This window comes from Odontesthes bonariensis, chromosome 4 (genome assembly GCF_027942865.1).
Source record: "Odontesthes bonariensis isolate fOdoBon6 chromosome 4, fOdoBon6.hap1, whole genome shotgun sequence".
NCBI lineage: Eukaryota > Metazoa > Chordata > Actinopteri > Atheriniformes > Atherinopsidae > Odontesthes > Odontesthes bonariensis.
In genome coordinates this window covers 40,246,286-40,265,977 of record NC_134509.1, presented here as the reverse complement: position 1 = coordinate 40,265,977, position 19,692 = coordinate 40,246,286, and the positions used below count along the sequence as shown (strand labels likewise).

General features: G+C 40.7%; 1 protein-coding gene across 3 annotated transcripts in view; it reads left to right on the top strand.

Moving 5' to 3' along the window:
• Nucleotides 1-13,823, top strand: part of tenm3 (teneurin transmembrane protein 3) — a 204,043-nt gene extending 190,220 nt beyond the window's left edge. For all 3 annotated transcript variants that reach the window (XM_075464209.1, XM_075464208.1, XM_075464210.1), the window contains 11 exons: nucleotides 1,065-1,262; nucleotides 1,490-1,549; nucleotides 3,011-3,355; nucleotides 4,100-4,344; nucleotides 4,428-4,609; nucleotides 4,919-5,121; nucleotides 6,825-6,935; nucleotides 7,056-7,198; nucleotides 7,340-7,464; nucleotides 9,548-9,678; nucleotides 11,462-13,823. In XM_075464209.1, coding sequence (XP_075320324.1) covers nucleotides 1,065-1,262; nucleotides 1,490-1,549; nucleotides 3,011-3,355; nucleotides 4,100-4,344; nucleotides 4,428-4,609; nucleotides 4,919-5,121; nucleotides 6,825-6,935; nucleotides 7,056-7,198; nucleotides 7,340-7,464; nucleotides 9,548-9,678; nucleotides 11,462-12,217 — 2,499 coding nt within the window. In that variant the 3' untranslated portion in view covers nucleotides 12,218-13,823. The remainder of the gene's footprint in view (nucleotides 1-1,064; nucleotides 1,263-1,489; nucleotides 1,550-3,010; nucleotides 3,356-4,099; nucleotides 4,345-4,427; nucleotides 4,610-4,918; nucleotides 5,122-6,824; nucleotides 6,936-7,055; nucleotides 7,199-7,339; nucleotides 7,465-9,547; nucleotides 9,679-11,461) is intronic.
• The last annotated feature ends 5,869 nt before the right edge of the window (nucleotides 13,824-19,692 follow it).

Sequence of the window (19,692 nt, the reverse complement as noted above, 5' to 3'; positions counted from 1 at the left end):
TGAGCTTAAGTTTGGCCACACCAGCAAATCTGCAACACAATGGCTAAAAAATCTTAAAAATCAAGTTGTTGCAATAGTCCAGTCAAAGTCCAGACCGGAACTTGATTGGCAGAACCTTAAGTGAGATGTTCTTAAATAAATGTATCTGACCTCTGAGCAACAATTTGAGGGGGCTGCCCTTTCTGAGTCAATTCAATTCAACCCATCCATCCATCCATTATCTATACCGCTGAATCCGTCGGTCGGGTCGCGGGGGGGGGGGGCTGGAGCCTATCCCAGTAGTCAATGGGCGAGAGGCGGGGTACACCCTGGACAGGCCGCCAGTCCATCGCAGCAATTCAATTCAATTCAGTTTTATTTATATAGTGCCAAATTACAACAAATGTCATCTCAAGGCACTTAAGTGCCTAGTCCAATTCAAGCCAATTGGAATTCAATTCATTGAAATCATAATTATTTTCAAAATAATCCAATTCATTCATATAAAGGTCGGATTTCACTGTGGGTCTTTTCCGGTGAAAAGTCTTTTTTTTTTCCACCACACCATACATGCTCTGTACGGATAACTGGAATAAATAGAAAATGTATGATTCTTTTGTTTTTCTTTTATTAGGCAACATATTATCAGTTGGCATGATATGATTAAAATTGTAATGGGTTATAATGAGTTGTGTTTTATTCTGATTAATTCGACTGACTTGCATTGTGACTGAATTACATTGTATTTGATAACAACTTAATTCAGTTGGGCTCTAATTAAATTCCATTAAACTTGTCTATTTTCTCATTAAATTTCCTTAAGATGACTTGTTGTGCATTGTTGGTACATAAAAAAACTGAATTTGATTAAACCTGACCTGGTTAGTAAAGTTTTTCTAGATTATGTCCCAATATGTAATCTATTAGAACTGAACAAGAGTGTACTTTATTTTTACCATGACTGCTGACTGTATATTCTTCCTTTCAGATGGAAAAATTGTGTTGTTTTCCATCTCTGCTTAATGTCTTTAGCTGCACAAATGGTCTGTTATAAATGTAGCTGTCTTCTGTCTTCTCTTTAACAGTCCATGGTGTTGCTGCTGCATAGCCAACATCAGTACATATTTGACTATGACTCAGGGAACCGTCTGTCTGCAGTTACCATGCCCAGCGTAGCTCGACACACCATGCAGACCATCAGATCCATAGGATACTATAGAAACATATACACTCCCCCAGAAAGCAATGCCTCCGTTACTGTGGACTACTCTGAGGATGGACAGGTGTGTTGCTTTATATAATGTGTGCAATAACATTGGAACTGATGTTTTTTTTTTTATGAATTTAAACATTTTTGTCTTTTTTATAAATAACTTATAAATGACTTTCACACCACTGTTTGCTGTTTCATAACATATCATAAGACATTGTTGAGTGTTAGTTAATTCTGATCAGTGACCAGTAATCTGATGTAATTTGTATCATCATTCATGGCTTTCTCTGTCTCCAGCTCCTCAGAGTTTCTCATCTAGGCACTGGTCGTCGAATACTCTACAAATATCGCAGACAGGTATTTTATGTGTGCATATACACTGCTCAAAAAAATAAAGGGAACACTGAAATAACACTTCCTAAATCTCAATGAATGAAATATTCCAGTTGAAAATCGTTATTCATTCCACAGTGGAATACGTTGAGAACAAAATAACATAAAAATGATCAATGTGAATCAAAATTATAATCCCATGGAGGTCTGGATTTGGAATCCTACTCAAAATAAAAGTGGAAAATCACATGACAGGCTGATCCAACTTCAGTGGAAATTCCTCAAGACAAGTCCAAATGAGGCTCAGCAGTGTGTGTGGCCTCCACCTGCCTGTATGAGCTCCCTACAACGCCTGGGCTCCTGATGAGGTGGCGGGTGTTCTCCTGAGGGATCTCCTCCCAGACCTGGAATAAAGCATCATTCGACTCCTGGACAGCCTGTGGTGCAACGTGGCGTTGGTGGATGGAAGGAGACACGATGTCCCAGATGTCCTGGATTGCATTCAGGTCTGGGGAACGGGCGGGCCGGTCCATAGCATCAATGCCTTCATCATGCAGGAACTGCTGACTCACTTCAGCCACATCAGGCCGAGCATTGTCATGCATCAGAAGGACCCCAGGGCCCACTGCACCAGCGTGTGGTCACAGTGGGTCTGAAGATCTCATCCCGGTACCTAATGGCAGTCAGGGAACCTCTGGCTAGCACATGGAGGGCTGTGCGGCCCCCCCACACCATCACTGACCACCACCAAACCGGTTCTGCTGCAGGATGTTGCAGGCAGCAGAACGTTCTCCACGGCGTCTCCAGACTCTGTCACATGTGCTCAGTGTGAACAGGGCGCCAATGGCCAATCTGCTAATCTTGGTGTTCTCAGGTAAATGCCAATCGCCCTGCACGCTGTTGGGCTGTTAGCACAAGCCCCACTTGTGGACGTGGGGCCATCATACCCCCCTCATGGAGTCTGTTTCTGACAGTTTGAGCAGAAACATGCATATTAGTGGCCTGCTGGAGGTCATTCTGCAGGGCTCTGGCAGCGAGGAGGTAGCGGTCCTGCTGCTGGGTTGTTGCCCTCCTACGGCCCCCTCCATGTCTCCTGGTGTACTGGCCTGTCTCCTGGTATCTCCTCCATGCTCTGCAAACCTTCTTGCCACAGCTCGCATTGATGTGCCATCCTGGATGAGCTGCACTACCTGAGCAACTTCTGTGGGTGGCAGACACCGCCTCATGCTACCTCTGGGGGTGGGAGCACTGACCAAATGCAAAAGTGACCAAAACATCAGCCAGAAAGGCTGAGAACACAGAAATGCTCTGTTACATTGTGGTGTTTAGGTGTTGCCTTTATTTTTTTGAGCAGTGTATTTATATATGTATAGAGAGAGAGAGAAAGAGAGAGAGAGAGAGAGGCTTAACTTGGATTACATATATTCTATATTTCACGCTGTCACTAATTGTAAACGCATGGCATTGTTGTATTTGTCTCATCAGAACAAGCTAGCAGAGATCCTTTATGATTCAACACGGGTCAGTTTCACATATGATGAGACCGCTGGTGTGCTTAAAACAGTCAACTTGCAAAGCGAAGGCTTCATCTGTTCCATCCGCTACCGCCAAATCGGCCCACTGGTTGATCGGCAGATATTCCGCTTTAGCGAAGATGGGATGGTGAATGCACGCTTCGACTATACCTACGACAACAGCTTCAGGGTCACCAGCATGCAGGCTGTAATCAATGAGACGCCACTACCAATTGATCTCTATCAGTTTGATGATATATCTGGGAAAGTGGAGCAGTTTGGGAAATTTGGAGTCATCTATTATGATATCAATCAGGTAAGTCAAGAGTGTTAATGTTAATTCCATTTTTAACTGATATATTAGTCAGAAAAAAATAATGCCACTTAGAATGTCAAAATGTGTGAAGTGATATACCTACAGAATTTATGATCTACATCAAAACAAAGCAAACTGACAGAACAGACATGAAGAGCTACAAAAAGTCTTGGTGCCCTGTGTGTTGCATGAATAGTTCTAGTTAAAACAGTCCTGGTCATTCTCGGCTTCTTTCAGCCAATTACAAATAATGTGTTTTTGTAATCAAAAGTACGTTTTGACAATGTCTTCTGGTATTTCAAATACATTTGTACAAATGGAGCATTTCTTGTGTCAGATACTAATTTGGCACGTGTGCTTCCGTAGTGCAGCAACACAGCTATGTGAGGCGCAAAAGTTAAGATATTCTTTTTTCTGTGGTAAATAAGTGTGCAAACAGCAGTGAACCGTAAGCTGTACAAAATTTAGAAAACGAGTTTCAGTAATTCAATTAATTCTACCTCCCAACAAATGTTGCACTCTGGAGGGAAAGCTGCCATATGCAGAGCACCAGGCACAGAGATTACTGTGTTCATTCTTTTTTTTTTTTTTCATTCACAGCGACACTAATTCAACTCATTAGTTTATACCAACTGTAGTTTTTTATGCCAGACACAACATTCTGTTTGAGGCTTATCAGCACAGCTTTATGTGACTGTTAGAAATGAATTATTGATATTCTGCATTTATCCCCACTTCTCTTAGATTATATCAACAGCAGTCATGACCTACACTAAACACTTTGACCAGCATGGCCGCATCAAGGAGATCCAATATGAGATTTTCAGGTCTCTGATGTACTGGATCACCATTCAATATGACAACATGGGCAGGGTCACGAAACGCGAGGTCAAGATTGGACCGTTTGCCAACACAACCAAATATGCTTATGAGTATGATGTTGATGGACAGTTACAAACAGTCTACCTCAATGAGAAGTTGATGTGGAGGTAGGATCATTTAATTAGAAGGAAAAACGTGCACTATCCTTAACTGATGTTAGATGTTAATAATAGAAATGTTGACATTACAGGTATAATTATGACTTGAATGGAAACCTGCACTTGCTGAACCCAGGGAACAGTGGTCGGTTAACTCCGCTACGCTACGATCTAAGGGACAGAATCACTCGTTTGGGGGATGTTCAGTACAGGCTGGATGAAGATGGATTCTTGAGACAGAGAGGAGCTGAAATATTTGAATACAACTCCAAAGGTGAGTATTGGTGATGTGCTCCTAATTTTTTGTTGGTCCAGTAAAACAATATGAAACCAACAACAAAATATAACAGAAAAGTTCAACTTGGCATATGAAATTGGCAGTTCATTTTGGGATTTTATCATCTCAAACATTTCTTGATGACAAAGTTTAATAGTATTATGCAACAACCCTGCCTAAATCATTTTGCTGCCAAAGTCTGAAATTCTCATATTCTATAGATTGCAGTGTTAGCATCTAGCTTGTTACTGTTGTCTTCTCATACTTTATATCCTTATTCCTACTATTTGAATTTTTTTTTTTCAGGTCTTTTAATTCGTGTCTATAGTAAAGCAGCCAGTTGGACCATCCAATATCGTTATGATGGCTTGGGTCGACGTGTGGCATCAAGAAACAGTCTGGGCCAGCATCTGCAGTTCTTCTACTCTGACCTTAATTACCCCACAAGGATCACCCACGTCTATAACCACTCCAGCTCCGAGATCACATCTTTTTACTATGATCTGCAGGTATGTGCCTTGAAAAAGTCATTTGTAGCGTGTCAGTACCATTGCCGTAAACTTGGAACATGGGTAAAATATACTTATATTTGTTTGTTTCTTTCTTTCTTGGTAGTTGAATCTAGAAACTCTAAATAGAAATTCTAAATGGAACCACAAACTCACAGGGGCTGAAGCTGGAAGCTATGACAACATCAAGTGATGTCTTAAACTTGTCTTAAAAGCTGTGTTAAGACATGATTTCTGATAAGCACAACTATCTGAGATAATGCAAAATGTTTTATTTCTGCCTGGACTGCAGTACTCAGTCCCACACAATGGGACTGAAGTGATCTGCAGATCGGTAAAATATATCAATTGCCTCTTTTAATCCCCAAGTTGCTCTCAGTTCTGTCAGTTTCAAAACCTTAATGTGAAATACTATAGTTAGTATAGGAAATTAGATTAAATCAAATGAAAAAATACTTTATTTATCCCAAAAATTAAATTATATTGTTGCAGTATTTTAAGCTAACATGATTTCATTATGAACAGTTATTGTTGCTGGCAGGAAGGACCTCCTGTATCTTTCTGTACAGCAGCATAGCTGAAGAAGCCTCAAACTGATTACACTTTGTTGTTTCAACACAATGTTATGAAAAGGATGGTCAGTTTTCTTTATGTTCACCAACTCGTGCAGCATTCGTCTTTTTTCAATCAGGTCCAGTGGCTCTAGAGAAGTTCCCAGTATAGATCTAGCCTTCTTTATCGGTTTGTTAAGTTTCTTTGAATCGCTGGCTTCAAAGCAGATTGCTGACCTCATAACAGAATTGGAGAAGATATTTTTGGTGCAGACATAGAAGACATTGGGCCTCATGCAACAACCTTTTTTCGTAAGGTCTCGTACGAACACGCCACGTCTGATTCAACAAACGCTCTTAACTTTGGAATAAGTGTGTAAACGACCTGGGTAAACATGAAGAATGCCACCCGTGCGTATTTAAGTGCACATGGACGAGGAAGTGTTGAGTGTTGAGAATGGCATCAAGGTGCAAAAAGAAAAACTATACAGGCTCTGAGATTGAAGTTCTGCTTTCAGAGATCCAAAAAGGAAAATCTGTCATTTTTAGCAGTGTCAGCAGTGGAATTACGGGACCTGCTAACATGGAAACATATGAGGTGGTAGTGTATGGTACAGATGAAAACAAGATCTATAATTGCACAGCTGCATGTTAACAACATTACTATTGTCTGCATGCAGCCTGTAAATACACAAAGTTTAATAGGGGACTCCTTTTGGGCTTGTAATCTATTACGGTAAATGTTGTCATGCCCCAGCATGCCACTTTTTTTACTTCAAATATTGGTTCATTTAATTTGGACATCATTTTCCAAATATATACATATGTAATTATATGTACATAATATGGAAATTTATAAATATGTGTGTGTTTGTATGTTGTTTATATGTATGTTTATATAACTACAGAGGTATCACTGCCATAAATATTTTTTTCAAATTTGTGCTTGTTTTGTAAGCTCAAATGCTCATAAACTGTTTTGCTACAACATCCCACCACAAAAAAAATCCAAGATGGTGTCATTATTGTTTAAAGTCCTTGTACAATATTCGTGGGATTATAGAACAGTTTTGTGCAACAATGATAAGAATCACCTTCATAAATAACATTTTGTCCCTAATGAGTGCATTTGTCATGCGTATTCCTGCACAGGGCCATGTGTTTGCAATGGAAATCAGTAGTGGAGAAGAGTTTTATATTGCATGTGATAACACTGGAACTCCACTGGCTGTCTTTAGCAACAATGGACTACTGCTTAAACAGGTATGTGCGTGTCTTATTGTAAGAATAAAACAATAAAGACTTCAGTATCTAATCCGTTTTGGAATTAAATTGTTTAGTCTCTCTAAATGAGATCATAAATCTCTGCTCGTGTGTATGCAGGTTCAGTACACGGCATATGGCGAGGTTTACTTTGACTCCAACCCAGACTTTGTGTTGGTGATTGGTTTCCATGGAGGTCTTTATGATCCTCTGACAAGACTGCTGCATTTTGGAGACCGAGATTACGACATCCCTGCAGGAAGGTAGACAAACCCTGGATAATTTGGTCATTTGCAATGTGAGCATGACATGCTGTTGCACACAAGCATTTGCTGTGTGCTTTGTCAGTGTTGTATATCTGATCAGTGTTGTTGTTTTATCATCATCATTATATTTCAATCAAGATGGACCACTCCTGACATCGGCACATGGACACGTGTAGGTAAAGAACCTCGGCCCTTTAACTTGTTTATGTTCCGAGGCAACGACCCCATCAGCAAGATTCATCAGGTCAAAGACTATGTTACAGGTAACAATTCAATTCAACTAAGTTTGCCTCAATTTATTCATATAGCACCCACTCACAAGAAAAGTCGAGGGTAGAAATGGATATAATAAGGATACTTCCAGGAGAACCAGACTCAGTGAGGGTGTTCATCTTCTTCAGCATATGAATTCACAATCCAGTAAAATTCTGCTCAGTGTAGTTATATACATATATATATATATATATGTATAGCACCAATTCACAACCAAAGTCATCTCAAGGCACTTTAAGAGTAAATAATAGTTCAACTCAAGTCAATGTAAATACAGTCCATATGAATAAAATTATACTCCAGTTCAATTCAAGTCCAGTTCTAATTCAGATCAGTACAATCCAATTCAATATGACAGTACTTCTAAATTGAAAACTTCTATACATTTGACAAGTTATGGAAACCAGGACGTTGTATCAAATCTTGATGGACTTTGATTGAGTGCCCCACCCTGATTATGCACATTATAATTGGTGGGCAACAGTCGAAAGGAAAAAAATCCTTTTTAACAGGAGGAGACCTCGAGCAGAACCAGACCCACAACCCCAACTGGTCACAAACAAACACACCAGGCATGGGATACCTGCAATGGTAGAGAAAAAAGAGATGACTAGAATTGCAAGCAGTTACAAGTAGGGTCCAGCCACCTCGCAACCTCCCCTCCACAACGCAAGCCCCCTGTGCAACTCCCCACCCGTAGCCCCTGCCGCTCATTTGCGCCACCCAAAAAACTGACCCATGTAAATATCTTTCTCAACACTGTTTTGGTTTAGTCTGGTAAACTGTTAGTTTCACTTCCAGGAGAAAAATAATACTGTTAACTCAATGGGTCCTCACAATTGATGTTGTATTGAATGTCCCAATGTATAAATGATGAGTGTGTGTTTTGGTCTCTGTGTCTGGCAGGGGTCCTTAAGATATGGAAAAAATAATGATTATATTGTTTTATCAAAGATTGTGAAAAAAAATCTGAAACTCTGAAAAAGTTTGTTAAGCCTCAGAGTAATCTTTCACAGAATGGAAATGATTTGAAATTTACGTGGATTATTCCAAAAATTCCTATAAAATATTCAGTTGGGGCTAGGGTTACGGGAAAGGGATGTGCCTCTCTTTGTGCTTCTGGGAAGTAAGTCTGCAGTCTGAAATGCTCTGATGGGAAAATGTGGAACAATGAGGTCTTTAAGATACAACAAAGTTTGGTCATTAAAAGCAAGGTGTGAAGAGAAGATTTTAAAATGTTATTCTGGATTTCACAAACATCATAAAGAAAAACTAAAATAGAGGGAATGGGAGAGACCTGCAGCATTCCGGATCTGGTGGAGGCTTCAGAAAGCTATTTTGAAAATTTCCTAGTAATAAGGAATTACAATAGTCCATCCTGGAACAAAGTGATAGAATGTGAAATATGATGTTTTTAGTGCAAGTTGAATTATATATCCTGGTTAAAAACAAACTAGGAAAAATCATTTACATTATAAAAACACCAAGGAAATAGATGGACCAATAAGTGCAGCTGATACATGAGAAGAACATAAAGCAGAACTTTTTATTGGTCCCCTATCATGTGTTTTTAAAGTTTCTGCATATGTGTGTTACAAGTCTATGTATTTTCTGAAGAAGAAAGGTACCTAATCCATGCTGCTCAGGTTAGATAAATACTGACAATATGCATGTGCTGTGCTGCATTACTCTATTACCATCGTTAATGTGGAAAGCATCCTGAAATGGGCCTGGTGAAAATGTGACAAGAAGACTTGATTTTTGCCTTGTGGAATACTTTGTTGTCATAAAAGTGATAAAGTATTTTAATGGAACAGATGCTTTGGAAATAATAAAATGCATCTTTATTTTTATAGTAATGAGCTGCAACAATGTGGGACATGTAATGTTTACAAAAGGAATGTTTTTATTATACGATAGAATAACTGATAACAAAAGTCTTTGTTACTGCACTATGTCCAGATGATATTTCTATTAAATGAAAATCATCAAAGCAACATCCTTTAACTCACACTTAAACTTCTTTATCTATCCCCATCTCTATTCCAAAATCACTGCCCACTTTCTCCATAGATGTCAACATCTGGTTGGTCACATTTGGCTTTCATCTTCACAATGCGATCCCGGGATTCCCCATTCCTAAGTTTGACCTGACACAACCATCACTGGAGATGGAAAAGAGCCAGCTATGGGATGACCTGCCTGTATGTATTCTAAGTTCTCTTATATTATACAGGTTTAGTGGGTAAGAGATGATTTATTTCTCTGTTACTGCACTGCTCAAACCTTGAAGAATTGGGTGCCTCTGGCATTATCACATCAGTGATGTCAGAGTAGATACGTTGCCTTTACCTGTTACAATGTTGCTGGTCATCAATGCATTGAATCTACTCATTTGAATTTGTAACAATTTGAAACAAGTTGATCCACAGTAAGTTGCAGAACAGTATGAATTTGACAGCCGCATAAAAGCATAAAGGCGTACAAAACCAATATATCTCAAATTTGCTTCGCTGATGTTTCCAAAATACAACTAAAGGAATCATTGAATCCATCAGTAACATCTAAAGCTGACTTGTAGTCTTTGCTAGAAATGAACTTACAGTGGAACAAAGAAAAAAAGAAATCCAAGACATGCAGATATCAGTTGGAAGTACAAAGTGAAAGGTAAAAAAACTATTTAGCGAGGGAGAATGTGTATCATCATTTGTATCTTTCTTAGCTTAAGGCTAAGAAAGGCTATTCAGTTGTATCTGTGGTAGGTGTAGAATCAGGAGACAAAGATGAGGCAAAAATGATCTTCTGAAGACAATGTGCAAGCAGGGTGCATTTATCTAGCCAACATCAGAAATATAGGCCAAACATGCTGATGAGACTGGCTTAGTATCTCGGGACTCCTCTTCTTAAACCCCTTGGTTTGATCTCTTTGTTTGCTGAGGATGACCTCATACACCATTATAAATCAACCCTTGTATCGTTCCATTTGGACCAATCTGAAACTATACAAGTATGGACTTGTATGTGCAGTTTGGTCTTTCTCACCAGGAAATGTACTACTTACAGGTGTGTTGATCAATTCAATTCAATTCAATTCATTTTTATTTATATAGCGCCAAATACAACAAATGTCATCTCAAGGCACTTAGATAGTAAGTCCAATTCAAGCCAATTGGAATTCAATTCATTGTAATCATTGTAATCAGTCCACAAATAGGCTCAAAATTTAGAGATCTAGTTCCAGGCCACCTTTAAGCCATAGGGAGCCTCCCTTCCTTCCCTGAGGCATGTTTACTTTGCATCTTTATGATACCCATTCATGCAATTTTTGGGTATCACCAATTGATGGCGCTGCCTAACAAAAACGCGTCCACATAAAGCATGACTTATCGTTCATACAATGTTTTGCTGGTATCACAGCCGGTATCATGTCTGCTGCCAAACGGATTCCTTGTGCAAATCTCAATACCAATACAAACTGTACCTCATTATATGATGTTTGCACAGAGAGGAGAGTCACAGGGACAATAAAGGATCATCAGAAGCGCTGTGTTTTTGTTACTCTACATTTTTCAGAAGTTAAAATGTTTTTCAAGGGTTATTTAAAGAAGTTCATTAAACAGATGTATTTGGAGAGGTCAAAGATGTCATTTAAAAAAACTTGCCTTGGTACATTTATGTTTATATGTACAGTATTTATAAATTTCCACAAATAATATTTTTTCTATTACTGCAAAGTATAAAACACAACAGACATTACAAATATTGCTTACTGTTAAGTGTTGAAATATGATCAAATACAAACAGGTTAGGATATTCCAGGAATCATTTTATAGTTTATCTGGAATTGCAGGTAGATCTATTTACGTAGCTGCTACTTTTAAATTCAATCTGGAAATATTCTTTGTTTCATTTAGCTTATTATGATATTATTTTTGTAATCACAGTGCATTACGGTGGATAAACATTACTTCTTCTTCCTCTCCACAGTCCATCTCAGGTGTCCAGCAGGAAGTGACTCGTCAGTCTGGGGCTTTCTTGTCTTTTGAGCGTATGCCAGAAATTCAGCTCAGCCGACGACATTCAGACCACACCAAGCCTTGGTTGTGGTTTGCGACTGTCAAGTCTCTGATTGGAAAGGGAGTGATGTTTGCTGTGATTCAAGGGCGTGTTGTGACCAACGCCTTAAACATTGCCAATGAAGACTGCATCAAAGTCGCTGGACTCCTTAATAATGCCTTTTACCTTGAGGACCTACATTTCACAGTCGAGGGACGAGACACGCACTACTTCATCAAGACCAGCCTGCCTGAGAACGATCTCAGTGCGCTGCGGCTAACATCAGGTAGAAAGTCGCTGGAAAATGGCGTGAATGTCACAGTGTCCCAGTCTACCACTGTGATGAATGGGAGAACACGCCGTTTTGCTGATGTAGAGCTGCAGTATGGCGCTCTGGTACTCCATGTGCGTTATGGGACAACGCTGGATGAGGAGAAAGCACGAATCCTGGAACAAGCAAGGCAGAGGGCACTGACGAGCGCCTGGGCCCGTGAACAGCAGCGGGTCAGAGATGGAGAGGAAGGAATACGGCTGTGGACTGAAGGAGAGAAAAGGCAGCTGCTGAGCAGTGGGAAGGTTCTGGGTAATGATGGCTACTACGTTTTGTCAATAGAGCAATACCCCGAACTAGCTGACAGCGCAAACAACATCCAGTTCCTACGCCAGAGTGAGATAGGGAGGAGGTAACACGGCATGAACAAATTCAACTGATTACACCCCCTGCTGTCAAAGAGTAACAAAAAGTTATGTCTCGACACAAAATGGATGTCATGGATTGAATTGTCTCAATACTAAAAACCTACCCACTGGCTCCCCTCATTTGCGATTTTTGTTTTGTGGTTGAGAATGTCAAAAGGTGTTAAAGATCTGTGGGCCAATTGATGATCACTTAAACTAAACTGACCTGAAACATGATTAAATTACAGTTGTGACTGTCTTTGTGAACCTGTAAAGGGTTTCTTTCAACCAATACCTGCCTTTCTTTCTTCCCTTTTTCCTTCCTTTCTCTCTACACACACCCTTACAATACACCACTCTTTGGTAAGCAGGGCTATGCTGACTGCCTTATGCTAATTGTCAAAGACGGTCATAGACAATAATTTAAATAGCCCAGTTGGAAATGCTTGCATGCATTTCAACAGCTGTAAACTGTGCAGTCAACATAACAAATGACTTTGCATCTCTTACAGATGTTTCAGGTAACATGTCTCTGTGGATCCAGATGTGACATATTGCCCTACGTTGAACACCTCTATGAGCCCTGTCTATAGGATTTATTATTCCATGGCCGATGCCATTTAATGGAACTGTTGTGAACTCTCTCAAAGAGAGACAGGCACAGAAAGGACAACAATTTACAAGTTTGCAATTTTTTTGTTTTGTTTTTATATATAAACTTACATTTGCTTCAGATAAAAATGGGACACAAAAACAAATTAAAAAAGTGTTTACATACTATTACCTACCAACATGTATGCCACTATTAATATTTTAATGTACACTCCCACCACCAGAATGGGCCAGGATATAAAGTTTTTTTTTTTATTACAATGATCTGTTTGGTCGTTTCTAAAATCAATCCACTTCATCCCCTGTGCTATTACAAGGTCTATAAACTCATACAGACCACAGTCTAACAGCGATGTGTATGGAGGCTAGATGACCCCAGTGCCACGGTTGCTTCGGACTCAATGGAGTCTTTGTACACCAAGTGGGCTCGTCAGTCCTGAATAATTCTGGTCCTCTGGCAGGACAAGAGTCCTTCACTTCTGCAAATTGTGACTCAGCTTCATAATGCATAGACCTTGTGCTTTCGTCTTTCAAAGGTAGTAGTATTGCTTGCAATAGAAACTTGTTGTCATGGCTTGGGGGGGGCAGGGTTGCTGTGAGCAGCAACTAACTTTTGCCTTACTCTTTGTTTTACCTAATTTCTCCTTAAAGGGACAATGCATCACCACCAGTGACAGTAATGGATCAAAAATTGATGTGGATGTTTTTTCATTGATTGTGAGTCTCTGTGCTCTTTTAGAGGAGATTTCTGTGTGTATGTGTGTTAACAAACGTTGGAAAACAACTTTAATCATTTTAAAGGAAGGTGCAGGAATTTTACTCATAGTTAACATCATATTCGTTTTCAGAGACACTTGGGAAAAGTTGAAAAAGTTTTCTTGGTTTACTTTGTTTTGAAGGTTGACAAATTCCATTTATCCTTACATCAATATTAGTCTCAGAGAAAGTAATTTATGTACAGTGTTTCTATTTCTACGATAAAGAATAAAAATCCTTGAAACTACTATTTGTTTTTAATCGTGTAGTATGTCTCTTAGCTCTTAAAGGCAAACTGGACAAAAAAACCCTCCTGGCAGCAATGGACATGGTGTCACAATTAATTAACCGTTTTGGATATTACCTCTTTCTGTATTTCAGAAGGTTCATTTCTGATCAACACTCAGCTTCTCACCTGCTGCCAGCAACATAGACCACACAACCTACCTGTATCCACAGCTTCCCTGTCACACCTCTGTAATGTCACCATGCACCTCAGCCTCACCAACACATCACCACATTAGGACACACTGAGATCCTTCTGCCTCCCAAACAGACTACAGTTAGACTGAATGGTTTGAGAGGGTGGTCAGCAGTACAGGAACACCACAGGGGATTGTACTCTCTCCATTTCTTTTCACTCTGTACACACCCTTCCCAGTACAACTCAGAGTACTGTCATCTTCAGAAATACTAAGATGACAGTTGTTGGGTGTATCAGGGATAGCCAAGATCTTGGGTACAAGGAATAGGTCAACCCATTTTTGGCATGGTGTGGGAACAATCCCCTCATCTGAAACACAAACAAAACAAATGAGATGAATGTGGATTTTGGAGGATCTGCAATAAGCCAAACACCATCTCCAATCTGGAAGAAGAGGTAGAGGTGGCTGAGGACTGCAGATACCTGAGAGTTTACCTGGACAACGGACTAGATTGGAAATCCAATGCTGAGGCTGTCTACAAGAGGGGGTGGAGTAGTATATAATGACTCAAAGACACTGAACAAACTGATAAAGAAGGCTGGCTTTGTGCTGGTGACCGCAGCTGACCTGATTGTGCAAAGAAGAATGCTGTACATGTTCATTTATGTAATGGGTAGTAATACCAACTTTCTACGTAATATAGTGTTGGGTTAGTTTTCATCTTGTCAATGGAATGTTTTCAGTGCTCTGATTGGTAGGCCTCTGCTGAATTGATCTTCTGAAGTCATATCTTTTTCATAAAAGCAGGAGCTGTGTAATCAAAATATATGAAATATGAAGAGTTATGAAAAGTTCAGGGTGCTGTGGGACTGCAAAATTACAGGCTGCTTCAGGGTTTTTCAGTAAGTTTTAAAGCCTCTCCTGCAATGCTTGATCCTCTAACAACTTGTTCTTTTTTCTGAAATCGTTATAATTAAAAAATTTTGCCATGGAAAAATCTCTCATAGTGATAGCTTGGTCAGTTTGTGCACACCCCTGAGTCATTCTCAGAGTTGATAAAGGTAGTCCAAGCCAGGCTCACTGCCCCACCTCTGGCTCGGGAGGAGGTTCAAACACCTGCTCCACAGAGGCTCATGTCCAAACTGCTGAGCTGCACTTGGTGGATTCTTGGACCGCCGTCTGGTATGCCCACAGGCAGATGCAAGTCCCAGTCTCTCTGTTGACAACTGGTCAGGATAGCAAGTTGGGTGGCAAGGCTAGAGGGGTAACCATTGAACCAACCAGTCACTCTGGAGCATTCTTAGCTTGGTGATGGCGCTCTTGTCGGGGACTGCGTAGCCTTTAGGCCACATAGTGAAGTACTCCAAAGTAACATAATGTAGAGGTTACCCTGTTCAGTGACCAGAAAGCAGCCTAGAATGTCAACAGCCATATGCTCCAAGGGGGCCCCTACTTGGTTCTGCTGCAAGGGGGCATGTGAGCACCGTGTCGGCCCCTTCTGTTCAGTGCAGGTGTCACAGCGATGCATGTGGAGCTCTATGTCTTGATAGCACCCTCGCCAATAGAATCAGGATTGACGCTTTGCTTTGCGGTAAGACGTATTGCATCACTTCCTGTTACCTTGTTTGTGCACTGTGGAATTTCTTGCTCCTCTTGGACTACTAATAATCACTCATTAGCGATAATGGTACATGTAAAAAATTTAATCTTTTTGTAGTTTTGGAGGCGAGGTTATCTGAATTGGAAGCTCGGCTCTGCACCGTTGAAAATCACCCGATAGCGAGCCAGGTCCCTTTAGCCAGTGCGGAGCCACCTAGCGTAGCTAGCTCCATTAGTCGCCTCCTTGCAGAACCCGAGCAGCCGGGACCCCAGGGTGGCTGGGTGACTGTCAGGAAGAAGATTCATGGTCCTAAAGTCAAGCCCGTGGTTCACCATCGACCTGTCCACGCTTCAAACAGATTTTCCCCACTCAGCAACACACCCGCTGAGGATAAAACCCTGGTAACTGGCAGCTCTATAGTCAGAAACGTGGCATTAGAGACACCAGCGGCCATAGTCAAATGCATTCCAGGGGCCAGAGCGGGCGACATAGAATCCTATTTAAAACTGCTGGCTAAGGATAAACGTAAATATGGTAAAATAGTTATTCACGTCGGCGTTAATGACACCCGGTTACGCCAATCGGAGGTCACTAAAATTAATGTTGCATTGGTGTGCAATTTTGCCAAAACACTCAGTGGGGTTACATGGCACTGTAAAAATCGGATTAAGGGCTAACTGCTAACTACTCGACAACGGCGAAAGTGGAAAAGAAAACAATGCCACTGTCATCAATGATACTGCTGCAGTTTTTGGAAGATGAAATGCTGCTTAGAACCTTGCCGGCGAAAAGGCAACGAAAGAGAAAGATTATTTGCATAATAGCTGATGAGTTAGAGTTGGAATTTCAATAGGTGTGTTGTAGAATAGAATAGAAAAATACTTTCAAATTCTTCAAGTAGCTCAAAAAAAATTATAAATATTTACAACGATTGTATGTTAACAACAACAATAATGATAATAATAATAATAATAATAATAATAATAATAATGATAATAATAATAATACCACTACTAAGAATAATAATAATAATAATAATAAATGACTAAATAAATTTGAGAAGAACATGTCAGCAGCAGCAGGGGCGGTCGGTGGCGTAGTGGGTTAAGCAGCCGCCCCATGTACAGAGGCTTAGTCCTCAATGCAGCTGGCCCCAGTTCGACTCCCGCACCGAGCGGCCCTGTGCTGCGTGTCTTTCCCCTCTCTCTGATCTAGTTTTATTTCTAATGGACTGAGCGTTGCAGAGTAGTATCGAGGGGAGTGGTATACATTGAAGTTTCAGACGATTCAAGCTCTCTATGACTCCTCCCCGCCTTCCCCGTTTCCGCGTCTTGGATTTCTTTTTATCTTGATTTGGATTAATGAATTCCCGGGACAGATGCAAGATATCTGCTGTTGAACAGACTTCCGCAAGTATGTCCAAGTACGTCAGTGGCTGATCTCTCAGGTTTAATAAAAATTCCCGAGAGTACTGGATCCCTCCTGTCGGCCCGAGGCGAGGATCACACAGACACTGAGCCACAGTAAACAATGTCCATATAACAATGAAATACGAAACCTCCATGTTTTGAAAGAGAGCATCAAGGTGCGAGGGTCGAAAGTCCAATCAAGTTGGTTGATTCCTTACTAACGACCTTAAAACAACACAAAAACAATAAAAACAGGACAGACCACACAGCCACTGCCTGTCGCAACACGCACAGCGCCACGGTCGAAGTTGCTTGTCTTATTTCTTATTTCTCATAATGTGAATATGTATAGATACTTTACATTACATTACGGTCATTTTGCAGACGCTTTTATCCAAAGCGACTTACAATAAGTGTAGGGCTTGACCATAGCCTGGAGGTATGAAGGAGCTGTTCCATCCACTGCCCTGTAGGCCAGCACCAGAGTCTTAAACTGGATGCAGCAGCTACAGGGAGCCAGTGTAGAGAGCGGAGAAGGGGAGTGGTGTGGGAGAACTCGGGGAGGTTGAACCAGAGACCCCCATTCCCTCCAGGGTAGAGAGAAGGATGTGGTGGTTCACTGTGTCAGATGCTGCAGACAGGTCCAGGAGAATGAAGACAGAGGAGAGAGAGTTAGCTCGATCAGTTTGGGGGGACTCAGTTACTGCTAGGAGGGCCGTCTCAGTTGAGTGGCCCACCTTGAACCCAAGAGGTTGTTCTGGTGGAGGTAAGAGGACAGTTGTTTAAAGACAGCACGTTCAAGAGTTTTGGACAGGAAGGGTAGAAGGGATCTGTAGTTCTTGATCTCTGAAGGGTGAAGAGCTGGTTTCTTTAGAAGAGGAGTGACTCTGGCAGTCCTGAAAGCAGAAGGAAAAGAGCCTGATGTCAAAGATGTGTTAATGAGGTGGGTCAGGTAAGGAAGAAGATCAGGTGCAGCAGAATGAAGGAGAGGGGAAGGGACTGGGTCAAGGGAACATGTGGTGGGGCGGCTGGATGTTACAAGGTGAAGGACCTCATTTGCAGAGAGGGGAGAGAAGTGGGACAGAGAGGGAGGTGAGGGAGAAGGTGGTAGGGAGGGAGGGGTGGGAGAGCGACAGGTGTGGGTGGTGTGGACAGCTGGGAGGTGAGGGAAGGAAGATCGGATATCGTTAACCTTCTTGTCAAAGAACTCTGTGAAATCGTCAGGGAGGAGGAGGGGAGAGGGGGTGGGGGTTGGAGGAGGGACGAGAGAGTTTTTTGGGGTTGGAAGCAGAAGTTTGAATTTGTTACTTTATTATACATTCATACTATCCTGTAACTATGCTTGATTTTTATCTGAAAGTGTACCAGATTGATGCTTTTAAATATAAAATGTCCCAAAAACAATTTCCAGGAGAGCATGTACCCGGACCCCCTAGAGGGGTTTTATCCTTCTCACCTTTTGCACCCCTGAGCCATTTTCATGCCTCATACCCAGTTGTACTTATCTATAAAACCAGGTGAACCCAAAAGGTTGGTCAGACTACAAGCATGTCTTAAAGACATAAAGACCTGGATGACTCAGAACTGTCTGCTTCTAAATTCAGACAAAACTGAAGTCGTTATCTTTGGACCTGAGCGCTTCAGGGAGAAATTGTCTAGCTATATAGTTACTCTAGATGGTATTTCCTTGGCTTCTAGTTCTACAGTGAGGAACCTTGGAGTTATTTTTGACCAGAACTTATCATTTGACTCGCATATAAAACAGGTTTCTAGGTCTGCCTTCTTTCATCTTCGTAATATTGTTAAAATCAGGAACATCTTGTCTCAGAGTGATGCAGAAAAACTGCTCCATGCATTTGTTACTTCAGGATTGGACTGCTGTAATTCTTTATTATTGGGCTGTCCCATATATTCTCTGAAAAGCCTTCAGCTGATCCAAAATGGAATAAGCAGCCAGTAAATGTCCGGGAAGCAGACACCCTCTCTAACTTTAAGACCAGGCTTAAAACTTTCTTTTCTGATAAAGCTTATAGTTAGGGATGGCTCAGGTGACCCTGAAACATCCCATAGTTAAACTGCTATAGGCATAGACTGCTGGGGGGCCTCTTATGTTACCCCCCCTTTCCTGTTCAAAGGGAGTCGTTTCTCTCCACAGTCGCCTCAGGCACGCTCAGGACGGGAGATTGGACTGAAGACAAGTTTCGGTGAAATCTGTTGGTTTTTGAATTGGCTCTGTATGTATGAATTGGATTATTTTGAAATTAATTAATTGAATTTGATTGGAATATGATTACAATGAATTTAACTCCAATTGGCTTGAATTGGACTATATTATTTAAGTGCCTTGAGATGAAATTTGTTGAAATTTGGTGCTATATCTGATGGAAGAGAGCAGTCATATTAATATATATAACACTGTCATATTTAGTTAAGATTATGAATGTTGGAGTTTTACCACAGATTACATTTCTTATAAATACAATGAAGATAGATAGACTTCATTTAAATTGGTGAATATAAATATAAAGAATTACAAATACTTGCATTTCTTACATTCCAATAAAAACGTTTAATAAACACTGATACTTTCATTGTATTTAGAGCTTGAATGTTTTACTGAAAGCATTGTTGTCCCGTTGTGTCTGAAATGGAGTGATGTCTGTTTGTTACAAAGTCATTTTG